General features: G+C 43.5%; 1 protein-coding gene across 3 annotated transcripts; it reads right to left on the bottom strand.

Annotated features, from left to right (window-relative positions):
* Positions 1-613: 613 nt before the first annotated feature.
* On the bottom strand, positions 614-19,175 carry SKIC8 (SKI8 subunit of superkiller complex). Of its 3 annotated transcripts, none has more exons than XR_014810288.1 (11): positions 19,120-19,175; positions 15,957-16,007; positions 15,218-15,245; positions 13,167-13,272; positions 12,622-12,794; positions 7,689-7,837; positions 7,373-7,466; positions 6,438-6,531; positions 4,334-4,426; positions 2,144-3,499; positions 614-1,204 (listed from the first exon to the last, which is right to left on the bottom strand). XR_014810288.1 is itself a non-coding variant. In XM_001927002.8 (11 exons), the coding sequence occupies exons 2-11, from the start codon at positions 15,966-15,968 to the stop codon at positions 811-813; spliced, it is 918 nt and encodes a 305-aa protein (XP_001927037.1). In that variant the 5' UTR covers positions 15,969-16,007; positions 19,120-19,175; the 3' UTR covers positions 614-810. The 3 variants fall into 3 exon arrangements, 2 of the variants coding, with proteins under 2 accessions (XP_001927037.1, XP_013844436.1); XM_001927002.8 differs by having other exon boundaries at positions 614-900; positions 3,421-3,499; XM_013988982.3 differs by lacking the exons at positions 12,622-12,794; positions 13,167-13,272 and having other exon boundaries at positions 614-900; positions 3,421-3,499.
* Between the last annotated feature and the right edge of the window lie 1,333 nt (positions 19,176-20,508).

Raw genomic sequence — 20,508 nt, 5'->3', positions numbered from 1 at the left:
ATGCAAAGGGTTATGGGGACAGTTTGAAGGAAAGGCATGGGACCTGACATGAAGCATATGAAATTAGGATCAGTAAAAAGCAACAAGCTTCAGAGTTTTAGTTACTTACTCCTTTCCCATTCACATGCAGACCATGTCTCAAGTGGGCTGCTGAGAAGAAATGAGGAACAGGTACTCCGGGATAACGGAGGCAGGGCTGGAGGTTAACCAGAGTAGGTACAGGCTGGAACCTGTAGACACTGTTAAGGCAGCAGTATCCACCCAGCAAGTAAGACTTCTCTAAAACTAATAGGGTGAAAAAGGGTGTGGGGCAAGGCACGTTTTTAATCTGTCAAGAGAATGCCCAGATAGGACCACAGAATGTTCGCACCCAGTCAATGTCCTGTCTCCTTTAGGACTTATTCTGAAATAGGTTAGCTTCCTATCACAGCTTCTGCACGACTTGTGCCCTGGAAGAGTGAGCCTGAATTTCTACCCTGGAAAGCACAGTAAGTGCCTGGATGTCTTCATTGCCGAGGCCAGATACCCGCTTTCACATAATGATGCCCATTCCTCTCACAGTTCTACCAGGAAGAGGGCAGATCAAAAAGAAGCATGTTCAAGAACGCAGATGTTTGCATTAAGAGTTCTTTATGTTAAACTATTAACGGCATTTCCAATAAAACATGAAAAGATTTATACTGTTTCTATAAAATTTAAGTTTTTGCTACAATAAATGCTATACTTCTTTTAAACAAGTTAGAAAGGTAAGGAATGTCATGATCAAGCTATACATTCTCTTTGCAGCTTTAGCCTGGAGGACTTTGACGTTTAAATTGGACAATCATAGATGTGAATTTCCTGGTCATCTCCAACAGACACAATTTTTGAGCCATTTCCATTGTATTTTACTCCCCAGACCTGTAAAAAGAAAAAAAAGTTCTACTAATGCCTTTATTCTTTATGGAATTTTTTTCCTTACTCTATTCTCATTATACTGAATCTAGAAAAATACCGAGATGAGGACGTTCTCGTGCTTTGTGAACCAGTGAGAATGGGGCCTTTAACTAGGCATCTTCTATTACTGCTGTTGAATTATTGTACTTCTTACCTCCCGTACTCCAGAAAGTTTCATTTTTATTATTTTTTTGTCTTTTCTACGGCTGCACCCACGGCATATGGAGGTTCCCAGGTTAGGGGTCCAATTAGAGCTGTTGCTGACGGCCTACACCAGAGCCACAGCAACACCAGATCTGAGCCGTGTCTGCAACCCACACCATAGCTCACGGCATCGCCGGATCCTTAACCCCCTGAGCGAGGCCAGGGATCGAACCTGCAACCTCATGGTTCCTAGTCAGATTCGTTAACCACTGAGCCAAGACAGGAACTCTCTCATTTTTAAATACAAATCAAGTTATCTACAAACCTTTCAAGATTCACAATCTAGGAAGTGACCCAATGTTGAGAAGATGGAACCCACAAAGGTCCAGCATGGATTGTCATTTATGCTTCCAGAAAAGAAAAGGCCCCAATACTATCCTATTTGCACTGTACTCCTCACCCACCTCCCTGTGCCACCCCTAATTCACAATCTGTTATTAGAGGTCTATGGAGCCTGCTTGGCCCCAGGAGCTAGACAACTTGGCATCTCAATTCATTGATTTCATTTGCTATGTGTTAAATTAACAAATTCACACCTCCTTCACAGACAGAATTGATGTGGTAGGAGTTTCATCAGGTCAGCCTGTCCCCCTCCCCGAGTTGGGTGTTCTAGCCCTGATTTCTGAGCTGTGATGGGGCCAGGTGACGGCCTCATTGCCACCTCAAATGTCTTCCTCTGAGGACAGCACCATGCTGACCCTCACATGCAAAGCAACTAGCCAGGACTCACTCCCTCAGTAAAATGTTTAAATCCAAAAGTGGAATGACAAGATCAAACCCCAACTTTACTGTCAACAATTTAAGATTAAATGCAAAAAAACATGAACAGGAGTTCCCGTAGTGGCGCAGTGGTTAACAAATCCGACTAGGAACCATGAGGTTGCGGGTTCGATCCCTGGCCTTGCTCAGTGGGTTAAGGATCCAGCGTTGCCGTGAGCTGTGGTGTAGGTTGCAGACGCGGCTTGGATCTGGTGCTGCCGTGGTTCTGGTGTAGGCCTGTGGCTACAGCTCTGATTCGACCCCTAGCTTGGGAACCTCCGTATGCCGCGGGAGCGACCCTAGAAAAGACAAAAAGACAAAAAGAAAAATAGTAAAAAAACACGAGCAACTGTTAGTTAACTTTAAGCTCCATTCCAAAGAGGATCTATGAGAGAATCATAACATTCAAAATATATTAATATTAAAAGCCAACTTAAAACTGCCAAGGACATTTTATTTTTTATACTATTTCCCCAAGACCCTTATTACTCAGAGTGGTTGGAACCAGCAGCAGTGACCTCACCTGGAGCTCGTGAGAAATCCAAAATCTTGGGCCCAGGTGAGATCTACTAAATCAGCACTTGCACTCTTACCAGATGCCCAGGGATTCCTGTGCACGTTAAAGACTGAGAAGCAATGCACTGGAATGCCTTTGCCATTTCACACTCATCTTGGCAAAGATAAGAAGACTCCTGTAAGAACAGAGCCTATTTTCCCTAATTTAAAGACTGAAACAAAAGTTAGCAATATCACTAAAGCCAAACAAACTAGAAGAATTTCTGGGGAGTGCCCATTGTGGCTTAGCGGGTTATCAACCAGACTAGTATCCATGAGGATGCGGGTTCCATCCCTGGCCTCGCTCAGTGGGTTAAGAATCCAGCATTGCCGAAAGCTGCAGTGTAGGTTGAAGACATAGCTCAAACCTGGCATTGCTATGGCTGTGGCGTGGGCCGGCAGCTGCAGCTCTGATTTGACCCCTAGCCTGGGAACTTCACATGCCACAGACGCAGCCCTGAAATAAAAAGCAAAAAATAAAATAAAATAAAAAAAAAATCTGCCCTTGACTATATTCCAAGGGGGGAGAAAATCACATTACTTTCTTGGATAGCTCCAAAAGAGAAAACTGATGGCTATGGAATGGAACGGATGCTTCTGAGGAAGTAGGTCCTTCCCTAGCCAGCCATGGCCCAGCTGTGCCCAGAAGAGGGTCCAGGCATGCCCCAAGCACCAGCTGCAGCATTTTTCAAAGAAGGTATTTAAAGGCCGTGTGGCTAGTGCAAGTTTTCTGCCTATACAGGGACATCCCGCCCTGCGGGTTGCTAGGCTGACAGCACATCTCCTGCCTCTGCACCCTAGAGGGTGTGCACAGGAACACTGGCCTGCTGGACATCCAATCAGAATAGCTCAGCCTCGAGGGTCAACCAGTCTTGACAACCCAAGCAGCAAGGTTATGAGTTTTGGCACAGTGGTCAATGTCAGCAATTCAAAGACAAAGGAATTTAAATGTTAATCATGCCATACCTGATCCTGGTGATCAAAGAAGGTGTGAACACATGTCCTCGTTCCAACATCCCAAACTTTTACACTTTTGTCAGATGAACTATTTTAAAAAAGGGAACATTAGCATCAGGAAAGTTTTTAGACCAGTTTGAAGTTGAAAGAAATCTGATCGAAAATTCCACAGTCCTAAACTCAATCTACCTTCAGAGGCCCCTTGGTGCCTGTGTGCAAAAGTGGTCAACCAGGGCCCCAAAAGGTGGCCAAAGATGTTGGCATCACTGGTTGGCTGTCCCCAGTCACAGGGAAGCTATTAAGCCATCTATCTCCTGTTTTTCAACTGTCTTGGCCATTCTGGGCCTGAACAACACTGGGGTCTAAAAGCCAACATTTTATGAACAGATTTTCATATCTGAAATTACTATTGGAACAGAGGTATCCCTTAAGTTAATGTAGGCAGAAGCCTAGATTTATGAGGAAAAACTAAAAGCTGAACCGCTTAAAAGAATTCACCTTTTGAGTTCTCATTGTGGTACAGTGGAAGTGAATCCAACTAGGATCCATGAGGACTTGGGTTTGATCGCTGGCCTCGCTCAGTTTGTTAAGGATCTGGCGTTGCCACGAGCTGTGGTGTAGGTTACAGATAAGGCTCAGATCTGGTGTTGCTATGGCTGTCGTGTGGGCTGACAGTTGCAGCTCTGATTTGACCCCTAGCCTCGAACTTTCACATGCCACGAGTGCGCCCCACCCCTCAAAAGAATCCACCTTTGTTTCAGCTAAAGACACTTAACTTCACAATCTAAAAAATACTGCAGAAAACAAGGGCTACCTGAATAAAAAGAGTCACACCATCTTCAAATTTTAAGGCAATTCATACAAGACAACCATCTTAATTTTCCTAACATTCTAGAAACTGATAAGAATCATAAGTAAGTACCTGGAAACAAAGTGTGTGTCATCTGGACAAAATGCAACATTCAACACCCAGGATGCATGGCCACTCAGTGTGCCAGCCAAGTTGGCATGTTGTCTGAAATGGGAAAGTTTCACACAAAAGATGGAGATGTTAACTTTTGGAATATAATCACTGAAGTGGAAGGTATACTTTTCCACTTCACTTTTAACTCTGACCAGTTAACTGGACCAAATCTGCTATCCTTATAATGACAGTATTAGTATAAAAATTCCCTTTTCAATGAAGAAGCATCACATATTACAGAAACACATTTTTCAACGGCATTGACTTCAAATATGTCAATGCCACCAAGAGCCAAAAATAAATCTTTAACAAGCAGAGCTTAAAAGCTCAAAATAAAGAAGGCTCAGCAAGCCAACTCCTAAGATGGAAAGAGAACTAGCAGGGGCAAGTAGGCCATCTCGGGACAGTAGCAGGCTCTGACCCCTGCCCACCCAGCACCCTTTCTATATGGGGCCAGTGTCATAGGTTCAAGGAAGCTATTAAGATGTACTCTTTACAACAGATGTGGCTTAACCATTTTTAACCTAGCCTAGAACAAGACTACAGTCATTTTCACTTTTTAAAAAAGCAAAAGCAAAATCATGTATGGCGGGGGAACAATCCTAAAACATGACTAAGGTCAGTAGGTTCACCCCTGAAAATAGATCCCAGGGAGTGGAGCAGACCTCACTTAGGTACAAGGAGAGGTGGCCTCAGTGGAAAGCACTGGGACCACTGAGAAGGCAGAAAGTCCTAGGTCTTCCTTCAGTATTAGCACCTTAGCCAAATTACCACCTCAGCTTGGGTTCCTCATCTGCCATATGGGGATGGATAAGAAAGATGGATACTTAAGGACCTGCTACTATTTATACTGGCTCTGCTACTGACACAACTTGAGAGAGGCATCTTCCCCTGGGGTCTGAAACACCCTCATTCAGCTCTAATTCCAGAAACTGCAGTTCTAATGCCAGTCTACTTGACGACTTTTTATCCTCCCAAAGCTCCCAAGTTTAAACTCCTGAAAAACTCACACAGGCCCATAAAAGGACATGCACGTGGATGGTCATGGTTGTGGCAGCCATTGCTGGGACACAGGGAAGTGTACCGTATGCACCCAGGGGATCAGAATGCCACACGTGAAAGCCAGGAACCAGAGGCACACTGATTGCAGTACTAAGTCAGAGTATCACAGACACATTCAAACACCTTGGAGAGAAGACCTCAGTGGGGGACGGGAGCGGGGGTTGAGAAAAATGGGGGAAAGCAACAAGGGAAAGGGCCCTGCAAAGCGTTACAATGAAAAACAGCCTCGAACTAAAGATTAATTCACTTCTATACCTGGGGTCAGAAACCAACAACAAAAAAGCTCCCTCATCTAGACCTGCTGCAAGCTGGCTTAAAAAACCTGACAGCTAGTGAGTTCCTGTCATGAGGATGTGGTTCCATCTCTGGCTTCACTCGATGGGTTGGGAATCCAGCGCTGCTGTGAGCTGTGGTGTAGGTCACAGACACAGCTCGGATCCTGTGTTGCTGTGGTGTAGGCCAGCAGTTGTAGGTGCAGGCGGCAGCTGTAGCTCTGATTTGACCCCTAGCCTGGGAATGGCCATATGCCGTGTGTATGGCCCTAAAAAAAAAAGAAAAAGAAAAAACCTGACAGCTCCCTAACTAGGGCAGAGGATTGCCTTCCTGAATAGCTACATCTCTAGAAAACAGATGTTCTCATCTTTTACCATCACTCCAAGCCAGCTATAACCCATGGCTCCATCTCCTCATCTGTACACAACGTATCTACCCCAAAGAATTTAAAATCAGTGAGCCTCACGAGAGACAGGATGCCTGAAAAAAAAAGGTAGCAAGTACTTGATCCTAGCAGGTAACCCATGCACATCTTCCTCCATACAGTCTAAGCTCAAAGTAGGGACACTGATGGGGGAGGAATGACTGGAGAGACCAGAGTATCTGATAGGACTTGAACACTAGACTCAGGACAGAGAACAACACACTTGCTAGGGCTCCTCCTGATAAGAGATAAAAGGAGCACTGGCATTAAGTGAGAAGCCTTGAATCTCCACAGGTAACTTACACGTCATAGATCTTGATGTAGCCATCATCTGAAGCAGTGACAAGGAGCTGCGAATCCGGGGAAAAAGTCAAGGAGCGAATGGGCATAGCATGGCCTGAAATTCACAAAGACCCTTGTTAACCTGGTGAATCACTGTCTCCGGTCTCCTCATATGGGTTTCCACTAACTATGCTTCTTTTAATGCCTGTAAATCATTGGGCTGCACTGTCTGGTGCTTCAGTCAGAGTGGGAGGATGCTGACTGGACCCTTCCTCCTTAAGCTCTAGAAACAAGCACATGACCCAGGCTCCTTCTCCAGGAGCCATTTTCCCTCAGATCCCTTCCCTGACCAACTGAACCTCACCAGCACCCTACTTAGAAAAAACTCCTTTGCCACAGATGTGGCCAAACATGGAAATATGCAGTTTCTGATTTGTAAGGTTGAACAAATAGAATGCTAAGGTAAAGGATACCCTGAAGAGGCAATATATTCACTTGGTTAGAATTCAAAATAGGACCAAGTATACAAAGTAGAAGTCTCCCTCTAAGCCCTCCCTGTTAGTCCTCCTGCCCAGAGGCCACCAGTGCAAAGAGTAGGCACAGAACTTTCACCTACCTTGAAATTATCGACAGAGAAGAGTTAATTTCTAATCACAAAGTTCTTTAGAACCAAACATGACAGAAACAAGAGTCTCATAAAAGCTAGATTAATATGTACATAAAAAGTAAGCTTGCTCACCAAAACAAGCATTTAACCCTGGTATAAGAACTAATATGTCTAGGTAACGACTATAGTGACAAAGCTGAACTTTGGAGGCATTTTAGATTTCCAACTGAGATTGATGTTTGGCAAAATCTAATGCACATTTGCCATTTAGTAGCATTTCGATGAAAGAGTAAGTCTTTCTTTGTGATCTGACAGCCCAGTTTGCACAAACTAAAACAATGAGCCACACCTTCCAGCGTATGAAGAAGTTTTCCAGTTGCAATATCAAAAATATTGATGATTCCGTCTATAGCGCCACTGGCCAGATACTTCCCATCAGGACTCTGTGCAGAGAACACAGGGAGATCATTTTAAATTCCACATTGTCAAACCATCCCCACCAGACACAAGCAAATCTGCTGGCTGCAGGTCTGACTGGCTGGCTGGCAAATCCCACCAGCAAGACAGCAGTTGCCTGACAAGACCAGTGAAGGCAGGATGTGTATCAAGGAATACAACAGGCTGCAAGGATCAGAGAGAGAGGAAAGAAAGCAATGTTTCCTTACATATGCAATACTAAGAATGAATTTTCCTCTTGTGTCCAAAGAATATTCCTTTTTCCCACTTTCAACACCAAAAATGTTCACTTTCCCCACATGAGTTCCTGTGGCCAGATACTGGGAATCAGGAGAAAAGGCCAAAGTCCAGGCATCCACTGAACAGAAAAAAGAAGGAAAAAAACTATAGTGAGAAAAGATGTGACCTGAATTTTAAAAACTTTATAAAGTTTTACCAAAAGATTTTTTTTTTTTTTGGTTTTTAAGGCCGCACTCATAGCATATGGAGGTTCCCAGGCTAGGGGTCTAATCAGAGCTACAGCTGCTGGCCTACACCACAGCCACAGCAACGCAGGATCCGACCCACTTCTGCGACCTATACCACAGCTCACAGCAACGCCGGATCCTTAACCCACTGAGTGAAGCCTGGGATCGAACCTGCAACCTCATGGTTCCTAGTTGGATTCGTTTCCACTGAGCCATGATGGGAACTCCCAAAAGATACATTTTTTAAAATTGGAGGAATAATTTCCTCAGAAAATTATGTTGTAAAGATATTAATTATATACCAATTTATTTAAAGGGTTTCTTAAATTTTTACTAAAAATGTAGATAGGACAATACCAAGCATGAGCAAAGATACTGAGAAACCAAAATCTTCATATATTGGTGGGAATATAAAATGGTACAGTCACTCTGAAAAGCAGTTTAAGTAGAAACAAACACCATAATACCCAGCAATTCCACACCCAGGTATCTACCCAAAAGAAATGAAAACACTTGTCCATGCATAGACTTGTACATGAATGCTGACAGCAGCATTACTCAGAATACTCAAAAACTGGTGAATGGATGAACAAAATGTGGAATATCCCTACAATGGAGTAGTTACCCAGCACTAAAAAGGACCAAAGTACTGATACAAGCTACAACACAGATGAACCTCAAAAACATGCTGAAGAAAGAATGAAGATGTATAAGAATACAATCCCACTTGTATGAACTTTTTCAAAAAGGCAACACTATAGAGATGGAAAGCAGATCAGCTGCCTGAGGCTGAGGGTGAGAAGACAGATTAACTATACATAGGCATGAGAGAACTTCTGGGGGCATGTAAGTGTTCTAAAATGGAACTGTAGTGGTGGCCACACAATGGTGGAAATTTACTAAAACTTATTAAACTGTCTACTTACAATGAGTTAATTTCAGAGTGCAATTATAGAGGTGAAAAATCCACTTCAAAAAGCTGTAAATAAGAGTTCCCTTCGTGGCTCAGTGGTTAACGAATCCGACTAGGAACCATGAGGTTGCGGGTTCAATCCCTGGCCTTGCTCAGTGGGTTAAGGATCTGGCATTGCCGTGAGCTGTGGTGAAGGTTGCAGACGTGGCTTGGATCCTGCTGTGGCTCTGGCGTAGGCTGGCGGCTATGGCTCCAGTTGGACCCCTAGCCTAGGAACCTCCATATGCCACAGAAGCAGTCCTAGAAAAGGCAAAAAGGCAAAAAGAAAGAAAGAAAGAAAGATGTTTCCATCTGGATGACTGATGATACTTTAGTACTTCTTTCCTCAGCTACACAAGAATCTCTTAAGACGCAATTCCAAAGAGCTTTGGGAGCCTCTGGAGGCCGAGGAATTATCTAGTTGTCCTGTGCTTATATGCGAACATGCCCTAGTCCTGCCCTTCTGCACCTGCCCAGAAACAGTGCTTGTCAGATCACAGGGAGAGGAGAAGGCTCCTTCCTAAGTCATGCTCCTCACTCCTGAGGCAGGGCTCAAAAAAAGGTCATGCCCTGCTCACCCCACAGACAGTGAAGGAGCGGCCTCTTGGAGCTTGACTCCTGGTAGACTGGGTTCCCAGCACAGATGGATCAGCACCATATTCCAGGGTTTTAAAATAAAAATCTCTCACAAATTTTAACACACATATTCAAAGTAATGATAAATAACTTAGCTCTATCACTTTTCTTATGAAATCTTTGTTTTAAAAAGGAAATTAACTTCAAAAGTATTCAATTAACCAAGAAGATATGAAAAAGCTTCTATAGTCAATCTCTCAAATAGTGACTTTAAAATATTTATCTTTACTCCTAAGTGACTGCAGCATTTATTCTAACAGGATTATGTTTTCTTATTCCTATTGTAATTAGCTGTTTATAGGGAAAAGGTAATTAGAAAATCTGATTTTTATTGCTTGAAGCCTAATAAAAATCACTTCTGAATTATTTTACATTTCCTTATTAATTGTTTTATAATATAGTACTTTTAGTAGCAAATGGCTATATGCTCAAAATTGAAGGAATTTTTATTCCTTAAACCTTGTACTCTAAAATTGACTTTAACATTTGCATAGTAAATATTTAATCACTCAAGTCCACCTCATCACTAAAAGGTGGGCGTGAGGCATCTTGAATCATATGATGCTGAGAGGCCCCTATGCTTCCACCTTTCTTCTTCACCATCAGGCAGCTGGAGCTACAGCCTGGCTGAAGTGCCAAAAGTAGGATCTTCACCTTCTCTTCTGCTTCCTTTCTTCTTCAGGATTTGATATCTTCTCTTTTTTCTTTTTCTCCTTCTTTTGTGGCGGTCCACATTGTCTGAGCATGTTTTCAGGATAGGTATAACGGAAGTATCCATTTCCCTACATTCATTAGACCTAGACTTACTAGTTTTACCTTCAGGTATGAATTCAGTGGCTCCTCAGCTGTCAACAGTAATCTCGGCTTTATTATTCCCAAATAACTGCTGTTTAATGGTCTGGTATAGTTGTTTAATGAACCTAGTATACAGGTTCCTACTCAAAAAGAATATAAACCCGACTCTCTTCTCAGTGTCTTTTTTCTTTCCTAACAGTAACCTTTCAATGATCATTTGCCACACATGGAGCCCAACATGCAACTGAAGGTACCATTTGTCAGGGAAGGCAAGCTGGATACAGATGCCATCATCTTCCTTGGAATCAATCCAGCACTCATTTTTTTAAAACTGTATGGTGTGCCTGGGGCCACAAAACCATGATGACCTTAGCACCATGAGTCTGGGGAGAGCTTAGGTGCCCAAGATGAAAAGGCAGCAACAGATCCTCCCTTCCTCCTCTCCTCAGGGGCACAGCTAAGTCTTAAGAGACTTTGTGGGCTAGTTTGGGGACCCAAGTCCCCTGTAAGAGAAGTCAATAGGGCAAGGACTTGTGCAAAAACAATCATCTGGGGGAGTTCCCGTTGTGGCGCAGCGGTTAACGAATCCGACTAGGAACCATGAGGTTGTGGGTTCGATCCCTGGCCTTGCTCAGTGGGTTAATGATCCGGCGTTGCCATGAACTGTGGTGTAGGTTGCAGACGCGGCTCGAATCCTGTGTTGCTGTGGCTCTGGTGTAGGCCAGCAGCTACAGCTCCGATTGGACCCCTAGCATGGGAAGCTCCATATGCCATGGGAGCAGCCCAAGAAATGGCAAAAAGACCAAAAAAAAAAAAAAAAAAAAAAAAAAAAAAAATCATCTGGGGAGTCAGAGTGTCTGGGTAGCTTTTTTTTTCAAACATAGATCCCAGTGCTCTCACATCCTAAAAACTGATTCAGTGGATCCAAAACAGGGATTGGGTATATGTATTCTTAAAAGAGCTCTAATAGTTAGGAATCATAGACATAGAATATTGCCATGGAGGGGAAATGATTCAGTTTCTAGAAAACCCAGTCTCCTTAAAACTCTGGGACCATCATTCTTTCCAAAATAATACAGCCTATAGGGGCTACTGGACATAACTGGTGGGAGGTAAATCCACCTGGGGCTCCAATCAAGGGAATTATGTTAAGGGGACACCTGAACAGCTCTTCTGTAATAACCCGCAGAGGGGTGTGCCAGAGGGGCACCAGGTTCTCTGCACTCTCTACCAGTCATCACCCATTCTGGTAGAACAGGCTCTGCTCATGATTGCTATGCAGTCATTTACAAGTAAATATAAGGCTACAAGGAATCCTGAAAAGTCATATTGCTTGTTCCACATTAATCTAGCCCACTGAAATCATTAATTCCCATTATCTCAGAAATTTATCAAGGCTGAGGGACAAGATTATGCTGTCCTATAATACTTACAAAAAAAAAACAACAACAAATCTGTTCCTTTAGAAGTTTCATATATCTATCATATACTAGAAATCAGGGACTTTAATCATAATTAGGAGAGTATCATGGTATTGATCTATGAGGACGCAGTGCTTTATGATCTAGACCTCTACAAGGCAGTGAATGTACCAATTCAGAATATGGCAAACAGAGAACCTCTGGACCATTCAAACACAGGTCCACAATCCTAAATCAGCAATGCAAACTATAAGTTGTTTTGTTTTGTTTTGCTTTAGGGCCACACCCATGGCACATGGAGGTTCCCACGCCAGGGGTCAAGTCAGAGCTGTAGCTGCTGGCCTACACCACAGCCGCAGCAATGCAGGATCCGAGCCACATCTGCAACCTACACCACAGCTCATGGCAACACTGGATCCTTAACCCACTGAGCAAGGCCAAGTATTGAACCCGCATCCTCATGGACACTAGTCGGGTTTGTTAACCGCTTAGCCACGATGGGAACTCCTGAAAACTATAAGTTTTTAAAAATAATTTTAGTATCAAAATTCATTTGGCAGCAATCCTAACCTGAACTGATATATATATATGTGTGTGTGTGTGTGTGTGTGTATATATATATATATATATATATATATATATATATATGTATGTCCTAGTATAAATACTCATGTTTATGGTTGCTGAGATTAGTATTTATTTTAGAGTACTGCCCCCAGATCCACTGAAGACATTATATAACATACAGTTCATGCACCTGTATTATCAGTTTCAAATTCAAAAAATTCTGAACTGTAAATACATCTATCCCTGAAGCTTTCAAAAAGGGATTGTGAACCTACAGTATCTTCTCTAAGAGTAAAACTCTTACCAGGTCCTGCATCTATAGACTTTATCTGTTTGCCGTTTTCCAAGTCCCAGAGACGAATATGAGCATCAAGAGAACTGGATGCAGCAATGGGCAGGGTGTGGCTTATGTCCACAGACACCACACCCAGCTGATGGCCCTCCAGGCTCCACTGTAGATCCAGCTTCTCATCACGCCTTCAATGGGGGACAGAGAAATGGATTTCTTCACACACAGTACATTGCATCTGGCATCTGAAATTCTGGGCCCCTGTAACCTATGCATTACCAATGGTCTGAAATGCAGAATCAGAGAGGAAATGAAGAGCCACAGAGCACCAAATGCAGCTAACTTAACCATGGGATTTTTTTTTTTCCTTAATTTTAAACTATTAAGGCCTTAACAGCAGAAAACAAGTGAGAATTAATAATCCGCCTTTTTATACCACCATTCTGCTACTGCTTTCTTGCTTAGACAACAGTTAATACTTCTCTGATTGCAACTTGGGAGCCCAGAAGAAAAACCCCAGTTTCCAAGGCTGTATGTTAGAGGAGAGGGTGCTTGCTCACCATTTCCAGACCTTCACCAGGTCATCCAGGGATCCTGTGACCACTGTCTCTGAGTTTTCTTTCTTGTTTGTCCCCCAGGCAACTGACCAAATGGCATCATCATGGGCTAGAATGGAAAGTGCTTTATTTAAAAAGTCTGGAGTTCCCGTCGTGGCGCAGTGGTTAACGAATCCGACTAGGAACCATGAGGTTGCGGGTTCGATCCCTGCCCTTGCTCAGTGGGTTAACGATCCGGCGTTGCCGTGAGCTGTGGTGTAGACTGCAGACGCGGCTCGGATCCCGCGTTGCTGTGGCTCTGGCCTAGGCCAGTGGCTGCAGCTCCGATTCGACCCCTCGCCTGGGAACCTCCATATGCCGCGGGAGCGGCCCAAGAAATAGCAAAAAAAGACAAAAAAAAAAAAAAAATAAAAAGTCTTCATGCAACTTATTAATTAAATGTGCTAAAATGAGGTTGAAATACTATTCCAATAATTCTAGGTAATATCCACTGTGTCTGCTTCATGGTTTTGCAAGGTGTTTTCTCATACAGCTTCTATTAGAACTATGGGGGCAGATACAAAAACTGGAGGTTCTGAAGAAGCCACTTACCCCAAGTCACAGGTTTACCAGGAGGAGTGGCAGTACCAGAATAATCCAATGTCCTTCCTACTTCAGCATGCTGCCCCACACACATTAGTCTGAAATGGCTCTCACTTGGCTAAAGTGAAACCCACCCCAAAAAGAGATCTAAACTTACTAAGAGTTCTCTCTTAGAGATCTTTTGAAATCGGTAGGCAGATCAACTGCAAACAGTACAGGTCTGAAAATAAATAACTAATATAGCCTCCACATATGAGGTGTCTTTTGCTACAATGTCTATGATACTTAATGCACCAGTATAAGTATTACCTCAATTAATCACAACAACCCTATGAAACAGGTACTGTGAAGGGCATCTTCATTTTACAGACAAGTAATCAGAGGCTTAGAGATGCCTAGTAGCTCACCCAAAGTCAAAAGCTAAGAAGAGGCAGAGTTGGGATTCAAACCCAATCTCTCTATTAACATAAGTCCACATTAAATTCTAAGCCTCTAAGTCTGGTGGGCCATGCTGGTGGGTCTGCAGACTTGGTGCACAAGGAGGCTTTCTTCACACCTAGCAGCAATTCTCCATGAACACCTCCAGGACCATTCATTCAACCTAAACAGGTGTGAGTTACATACAGCATCATGGCTTATGGCTTACAATCCCCACCTGACCCAAGCCTGCTAGCCTGCCACTGGGTTGGCATTAGCTGCATACAAGGTAGCTGACTGGCATGCCTGATTAGCTACTAGTTACTTATACTAGCTAATTTGGAAGAATGCTTCTAGCTTAACCTCAGACTTCCTAAATGTCACCTACTTAAAGCAGAAGAGCTTTTATGAGGCATTCCAAATTCCTCCAGGCCTCACCTAGCTCATCCAGGCTCTGGTGAAGAAATGAGACACATGTGAATAGGCCATATATACACTCCTTTTCAGGTAGGAAGGCCAGTATCACTGGACTCTGACCTGCCTCCTGCTCCCATCCCCATCACTGCCACACAGCTCTCAGCCTGCCCAAACACACTGGGTGGTCTTGACAGAAATTCACCTTGGTTGTATCCCCCACTTTCATTAAGGGTCAAAGGTCCTCTGTGAGAGATCCCCAAGGGGAGTTTTGAGTTTAGGGCCAGGCTCAAGTTCACTTTCTCAGATGGGCTTCATTAACAGAGTTCTGAAGCTGAAAGCACTTCCTTTTTTCACTTTGATAGCTGGGAAACTCAGAGTTACACCTTCCTCAGGTGGGAAAGCTTTCCTCAGCCTGGAGTTCCCCACTCTATCATTTGAGTCCTGCTTTTTCTTTTAAGTTAGTGTTTTTGAATTGTTTTAAAAACAATAAGAGTACTTGTTTTCAACTGCCTCTGCCAATTCTTTTGCAAAGTGAATAAAGTTGCGAATAGCATGGCTGGTTAGCATGACAAAAATCTTAAACCAGAGATAACACAGTTTTTCACAAGCAAATCTGCTAGAACAGGCAAGCTGCTTACCTTGCTCTTGTTTGAAGAGAATACTGTACTGAAAAAAAACAGAAGACACATTAAACCAATGGTCAGATTTCAGATGTGTCCCATCCCTTCCCTAAAACAACCCCTGGCACCCAAAGCCACCCTGCCCCCCAGTAGATATCGTCACCACAGTGGTAGCTACTTCCCTTGCTGAGGCCCTGACCTCCTTCAAGCTCCTTGATTCCTGCTCATGCAAGATTTGTAGAGTCTACCTGAAGAAAATCAATTCTTAAAGAAACTATAGTCTCTCTTCTCCAACTGCTCCACCCACTCAAAAAGCAGAGTAATAGATTATGTGTATTTTTCCTGCTCTGATCACCAGGAAGCTCAGAGTCTAGTTCCCAGCTTCGTTTTTGCAACTGTATAAAACCAGAAAGCCTGCATAATCACCTGTTAATTCTGTCCCTAATTTTACTACAAAGGAGAAATTTCTCCTTTCTGATTTTTGTTTCTTTCTTGTTTCTGTGCACAAATCCTGTTAAGCTTCTTCGATCCCTTTGTAAACTGTGGTATAGACTTAGATAAAATAATCTTCCTCTTAGTATTGTGCATTTTACTAGTGCTTCCTAACCCTCTGGTGACTAGGTGCCCAGGGTCACCCAACTTTTCAGGAGCAGAGGAGGAATCAGATGCTAATTTTCTGACTATACACCCTGACCACATATTGGGCTTGAACCTGACAAAGAGGCCAACTGATGTTCTTTCTCTGCATTGGCCTTACCTGGTTAGTCATTTCCTTCCCCAAGGATGAAGGGCTTAAGGCCAGACAGCTCTGTGGAAAGAACACCAGAGTTTCAGTAACGGGTGTCATTAGGACAGAGGGGGCTACGGGAGGTTTCCGTTGACCAAGAAAATAAGGCAACTCTGCCAGAGTTGCTCTGACATTTTTCTATGGAAGAGTCCCAGGGGCCCCCTTCATGAGCCCTACTAGGTGGTACAGTTTTCTTTCTCCTTTGGAACTCAGAGATTCAACTAACATCTATGCCCTCTCGAGTTTTCTTCTCCCCAAGCTGACTACAGAGAAGAACTAGTCTCTGTCCTTTGCTGCTCTTCAGAGAGATAAGACCATGGGACCTTTTAATTTTAAATTGTATTTATTCAAAACTCAACAAGCAAATATGGGGGAGCAAAGTCTTAAAGTCCATGCAGGGGTCTTAGCCAAAAATGACTACAAGAGCCGGTAGGTGTGTAAATGAAGACATGAGCTAGAGGAGATACATGTCTTCCAAAAGGCACTGAAGTCTTCAAGGACTTAGCTCAGCTAAACACAGACTTAACTATAGGAACAGCTTCAATTTCTCAGGTTATAATAAGGGTTCTTAATCTTTTTGTGTGTCTGCTACAGATCCCTCTAGCAACCTTATAAATCCCTTCTCAGGATGTTTTTAAATACATAAAATAAAATACATAGGATTAGGAAGGAAACCAAGTATAGTCCACTCTTGTTATTCAAGGCAGGTATGTTCTATAAAGTCACTGAACACCGGAGTTACTGAATACTGATCCACTGCTCCTAGGGGAAACACTGGGTTGGGTTCCTTCAAGGCTCATGACATTGTTGTCAACTGATCAATACATAACTTTGTTTTACGTGTGTTTCTGTTGAAAAGACATCTTGGAGTTCCAGCTGTGGCTCAGTGGAAACGAATCTAACTAGTATGCAGGAGGACAAAGGTTTGATGTGAGCCTTGCTCAGTGGGTTAAGGATTCTGCATTTCCATGAGCTGTAGTGTAAGCCGAAGATGCAGCTCAGATCCTGCGTGGCTGCAGCTGTGGTGTAGGTCAGCAGCTATAGCTCCGATTTGACCCCTAGCCTGGGAACCTCCATATGCTGCAGGTGTGGCCCTAAAAAGACAAGAAGAAAGAAAGAAGGAAAGAAAAGACATCTTATTTTACATTGTTAATTCATTGATAGTGAACTCATGGCTAATGGCGCAGTAATTCATGCCTAAATAAAACTTATCTAACACATGTATTTTCTCCATAAGGCACATCACAGTCTTCCTGCACTAAGGAACACTAAGATAGCGCTTTAGACTTGGGGGGCTAGTTTAAACAGTGAAATCACCAACAAAAGGACAAAAATGCAAAAATTATGGCACTAACAGACTGAAGAAAAGACATTTGTTTATAGCATGAGAGCTGAGATAAGAAGGCAGTGTCTCCTTGTTGAACTGCAGCTGAGAATGTTGTGTTAGTTGATTCAAGTAGCTTCACACATACCCAAGAAAGCTCACAAATGCACTGCAAGCATTGATTTGGGGGCTACAAATAAATTTTAGCATGTAGGCAAATTTGCAAATACAGTACCTGAGAATAATGAGGAATGTATACTGAAATAAAATTTTACCAAATACAAAAATTAAATCTATGATAGCATAACATATGTGATTTTTTATATATGCATTATATAACAAGATCTAGTAGCAAATCTAGTAACTACCGTAATTTCAAAGTCATGATGCCCTTACACAATATTCTAAGATATGATAACATCTGGGACTTCTATTGACAACAAAGTCACCCTGTTAATACTACAGGGTTTGCTGATGACATTCAAAATTGAAGGACATGCTAAAATTCAGTTTGTGGTTAGAGAACATAAGGACGCAGTTGTTCTTCTCATCTAAGTTCCTGGCTCCCTCAATTCTACCCATGAACAGAAGAGACCACACAGCTACGGCATCCAGGCTCAGGTTACTTGCTTTAAATCTACAGCCCCTGAAAAGGCTACTGTCAAGTTTTTCTAAGAATAACAGAAACAACAAACAATCAGTCTGTAAATAATCTTTGCCTATGAAGATCTCAATCAAGCTGGAAGAGCTTAATTCATTTGTGACCCAAGAACAGGGTCTGGCCAGGGTAGGAAAGACAGGGAAGGAGCTCAAGCCAGTTCTGATGAAGTGAATGGCATTCAGACTCTGCCTGGGCACCAGCCCTCTGCCCAGTGAAGCAGAGGTCTGCTCTCTCCTCTTCCCAGACCTGCCTGGCATCCCTGCAACAGAGAGAAACAAAAGGAAGGCTTGCAAGAAGCCAACTTCCAAGAAGCTAGCCTCCTCAAGACAGAGGTGTGCTTCTGTCAATGAACGCGTTTGAGGATGTACCATGAGTCAGGTTTCTTAAGTACTACACATAGATTAGTTTACTGAACCTTCCCTCAAATCCCATTCAGTAGATACCTCTACCTTCCAGATAAGGAAAGTGAGACTTAAGAGAGGTTAAGGAAGCTTCCCCAAGGTCAGTCTGACAGTAGCAGATGGATACAAGCTGTAGTATAGGCTACCAAACTACATTACCTCCTGCATAAGTTTCTTATAATTTCAGAGCTAAGAGGACCCCCAAATCCTCCTTTGCCAACTTCTTTAGAGAATTTTTTCCCATTTCCCGGGCAGAATTCATTGCTCCCTCCTCAGTGTTTCCAAAGACCATTCATTATAGGCCTCTAGTCAATTACTCAGGCAGGTCAGTAATCCACAATATTACATGGCAATTGAAGTAAAGACAACCCAGCCTGCGCTAGTGCCTTCCCGTGATGGGAAGCTCGTTACCTCAGAAGACAGCGTGGCACACCACTGGGAAACTTCAGTTAGAGTCTTCTGTCTACGGGCACCGAGACCTACCGCAGAGAAACCAGCCCTAACCTCGAGGCTGCACAGAACATCCTCGGGAAGCAAGATGAGACAACCTACCCTCTCCCCTCAGGCCCCGCACACCGAGAGGCAGCCAGCGTAAATGGAGTGAGGGAAGCCACCCTCGGGCCCCACGGCTTGGAGTATCGGAACAAACCCTCTTAGAGGCAGCCTACCCTCGTTAACCCCCACTTCAGCCCGGCCGCCAGCGGCACCGAAGACTGCGGTCCTTAACGGCTGTACCAACCAACTCACCTCACTGCCCGGCTGCACAGCCCCTCAGCTCTTCCGAGGACCGGCTCCGCGCGACCTCGGCGCGCGGCAATGAGCTCACGAAGGGGCGGGACATCACTTAGGTCCCAGGGCGCAGGCGCACCCCGCAGCGCCCCCTGCCGTCTCTGTGCCGCGTGCGGCGCGGAAAAGGAGGGGGATAGGCGAGGAGAGGCCACGCCCAGTCACGCTAGTTTCCCCCAGGGGTGGGGCCCCTGGGAACCTGCTTCCGGAAGTACGGATTTAGGTTTCAGCGGCTGCTGGCTGGGCGGTTTCAGCTTTATTTCTACCCTGAGACCGGCTCAGATCCAGCATTGCTGTGCCTGTGGGGTAGGCCAGCAGCTTTGGCTCTTATTAGATCCCTAGCCTGGGAACCTCCATATGCCACAGGTGCGGCCCTAAAAAAAAAACACACAAAAGTATTTTCAAACAATCTTACTTTAAGAATGGTGAAATTTTGGCTATCAAAGTGTTCACAACTATATAATAATGTGAATTTTAATCTACGTGATTTGGGCTTATGTGGTTTTTTTTCCTTTTTCTGTACATTAGCTGTAAATATACCACTTCTAGATTATTCTGAGAGCACACTGATTACTTTTATGCCTTTTACCTGTTGTCAGAATACCAAAGCTTTTGCCCTTCGGTTTGCTTGCTTCCAAATCTGCTACTATTATTTTCCAATATTAGTTTAATTCTTGTCGGCCATTATATTTGTTCTGAATAAAAATTCATCAGAGTGGGTTAAGAACCTGACATAGTCTCTGTGAGGATTTGGGTTTGATCCCTGGCCCCTCTCAGGGGGTTGGGGATCCTGCATTGCCACAAGCTGTGACATCGATCACAGATGCGGCTCAGACTCAGTGTTGCTATGGCTGGCATAGGTTTTCAGCAACAGCTCCAACTCCACCCCTGCCCTGGGAACTTCCATATGCCACAGCTGTGAACGTAAAAAAGAAAAAACAATTTAATTAATCATCTCTCTAAAACGAATAGAATAGATTAAGAAAAAATAGAAGATGTGAGAGTGTATCATGCATTTAAAGAGTTATGTTTTATAAAGCTTGTTTTACATAGGCGGATAATGGATCACAAAGGAAAATGTATTTCCAACATCTTGGCTGTGGCCAAGAAGTTTGAAAACTATTGCAACAAAGACTTTATAAAGACTTTCCAGATATAATTCTGTAGTTGTGATAGGAACTCCAAATCATTAATTCGAAAAAGATAAATTCTGCACTTGCTTTCACTTCTCCCTCATCCCTAGAACGCCAGGCACGTGAGGTCATTGGCCATAATATCGGGACTGTCAAGCAAGGATAACTGGCCATTTTTTGGGCTGTGAACATCTTTGGCATCTCATGAAGTCTCAGC

The sequence above is a fragment of the Sus scrofa genome, chromosome 7 (genome assembly GCF_054392235.1).
Source record: "Sus scrofa isolate SSC_HxYL_T2T_F1_AM1 chromosome 7, Sscrofa_HxYL_maternal_Yorkshire_Landrace_v2.0, whole genome shotgun sequence".
NCBI classification, from domain to species: domain Eukaryota; kingdom Metazoa; phylum Chordata; class Mammalia; order Artiodactyla; family Suidae; genus Sus; species Sus scrofa.
Note: the sequence above shows the minus strand (reverse complement) of the source record. Positions and strands in the feature narration are given on the sequence as shown.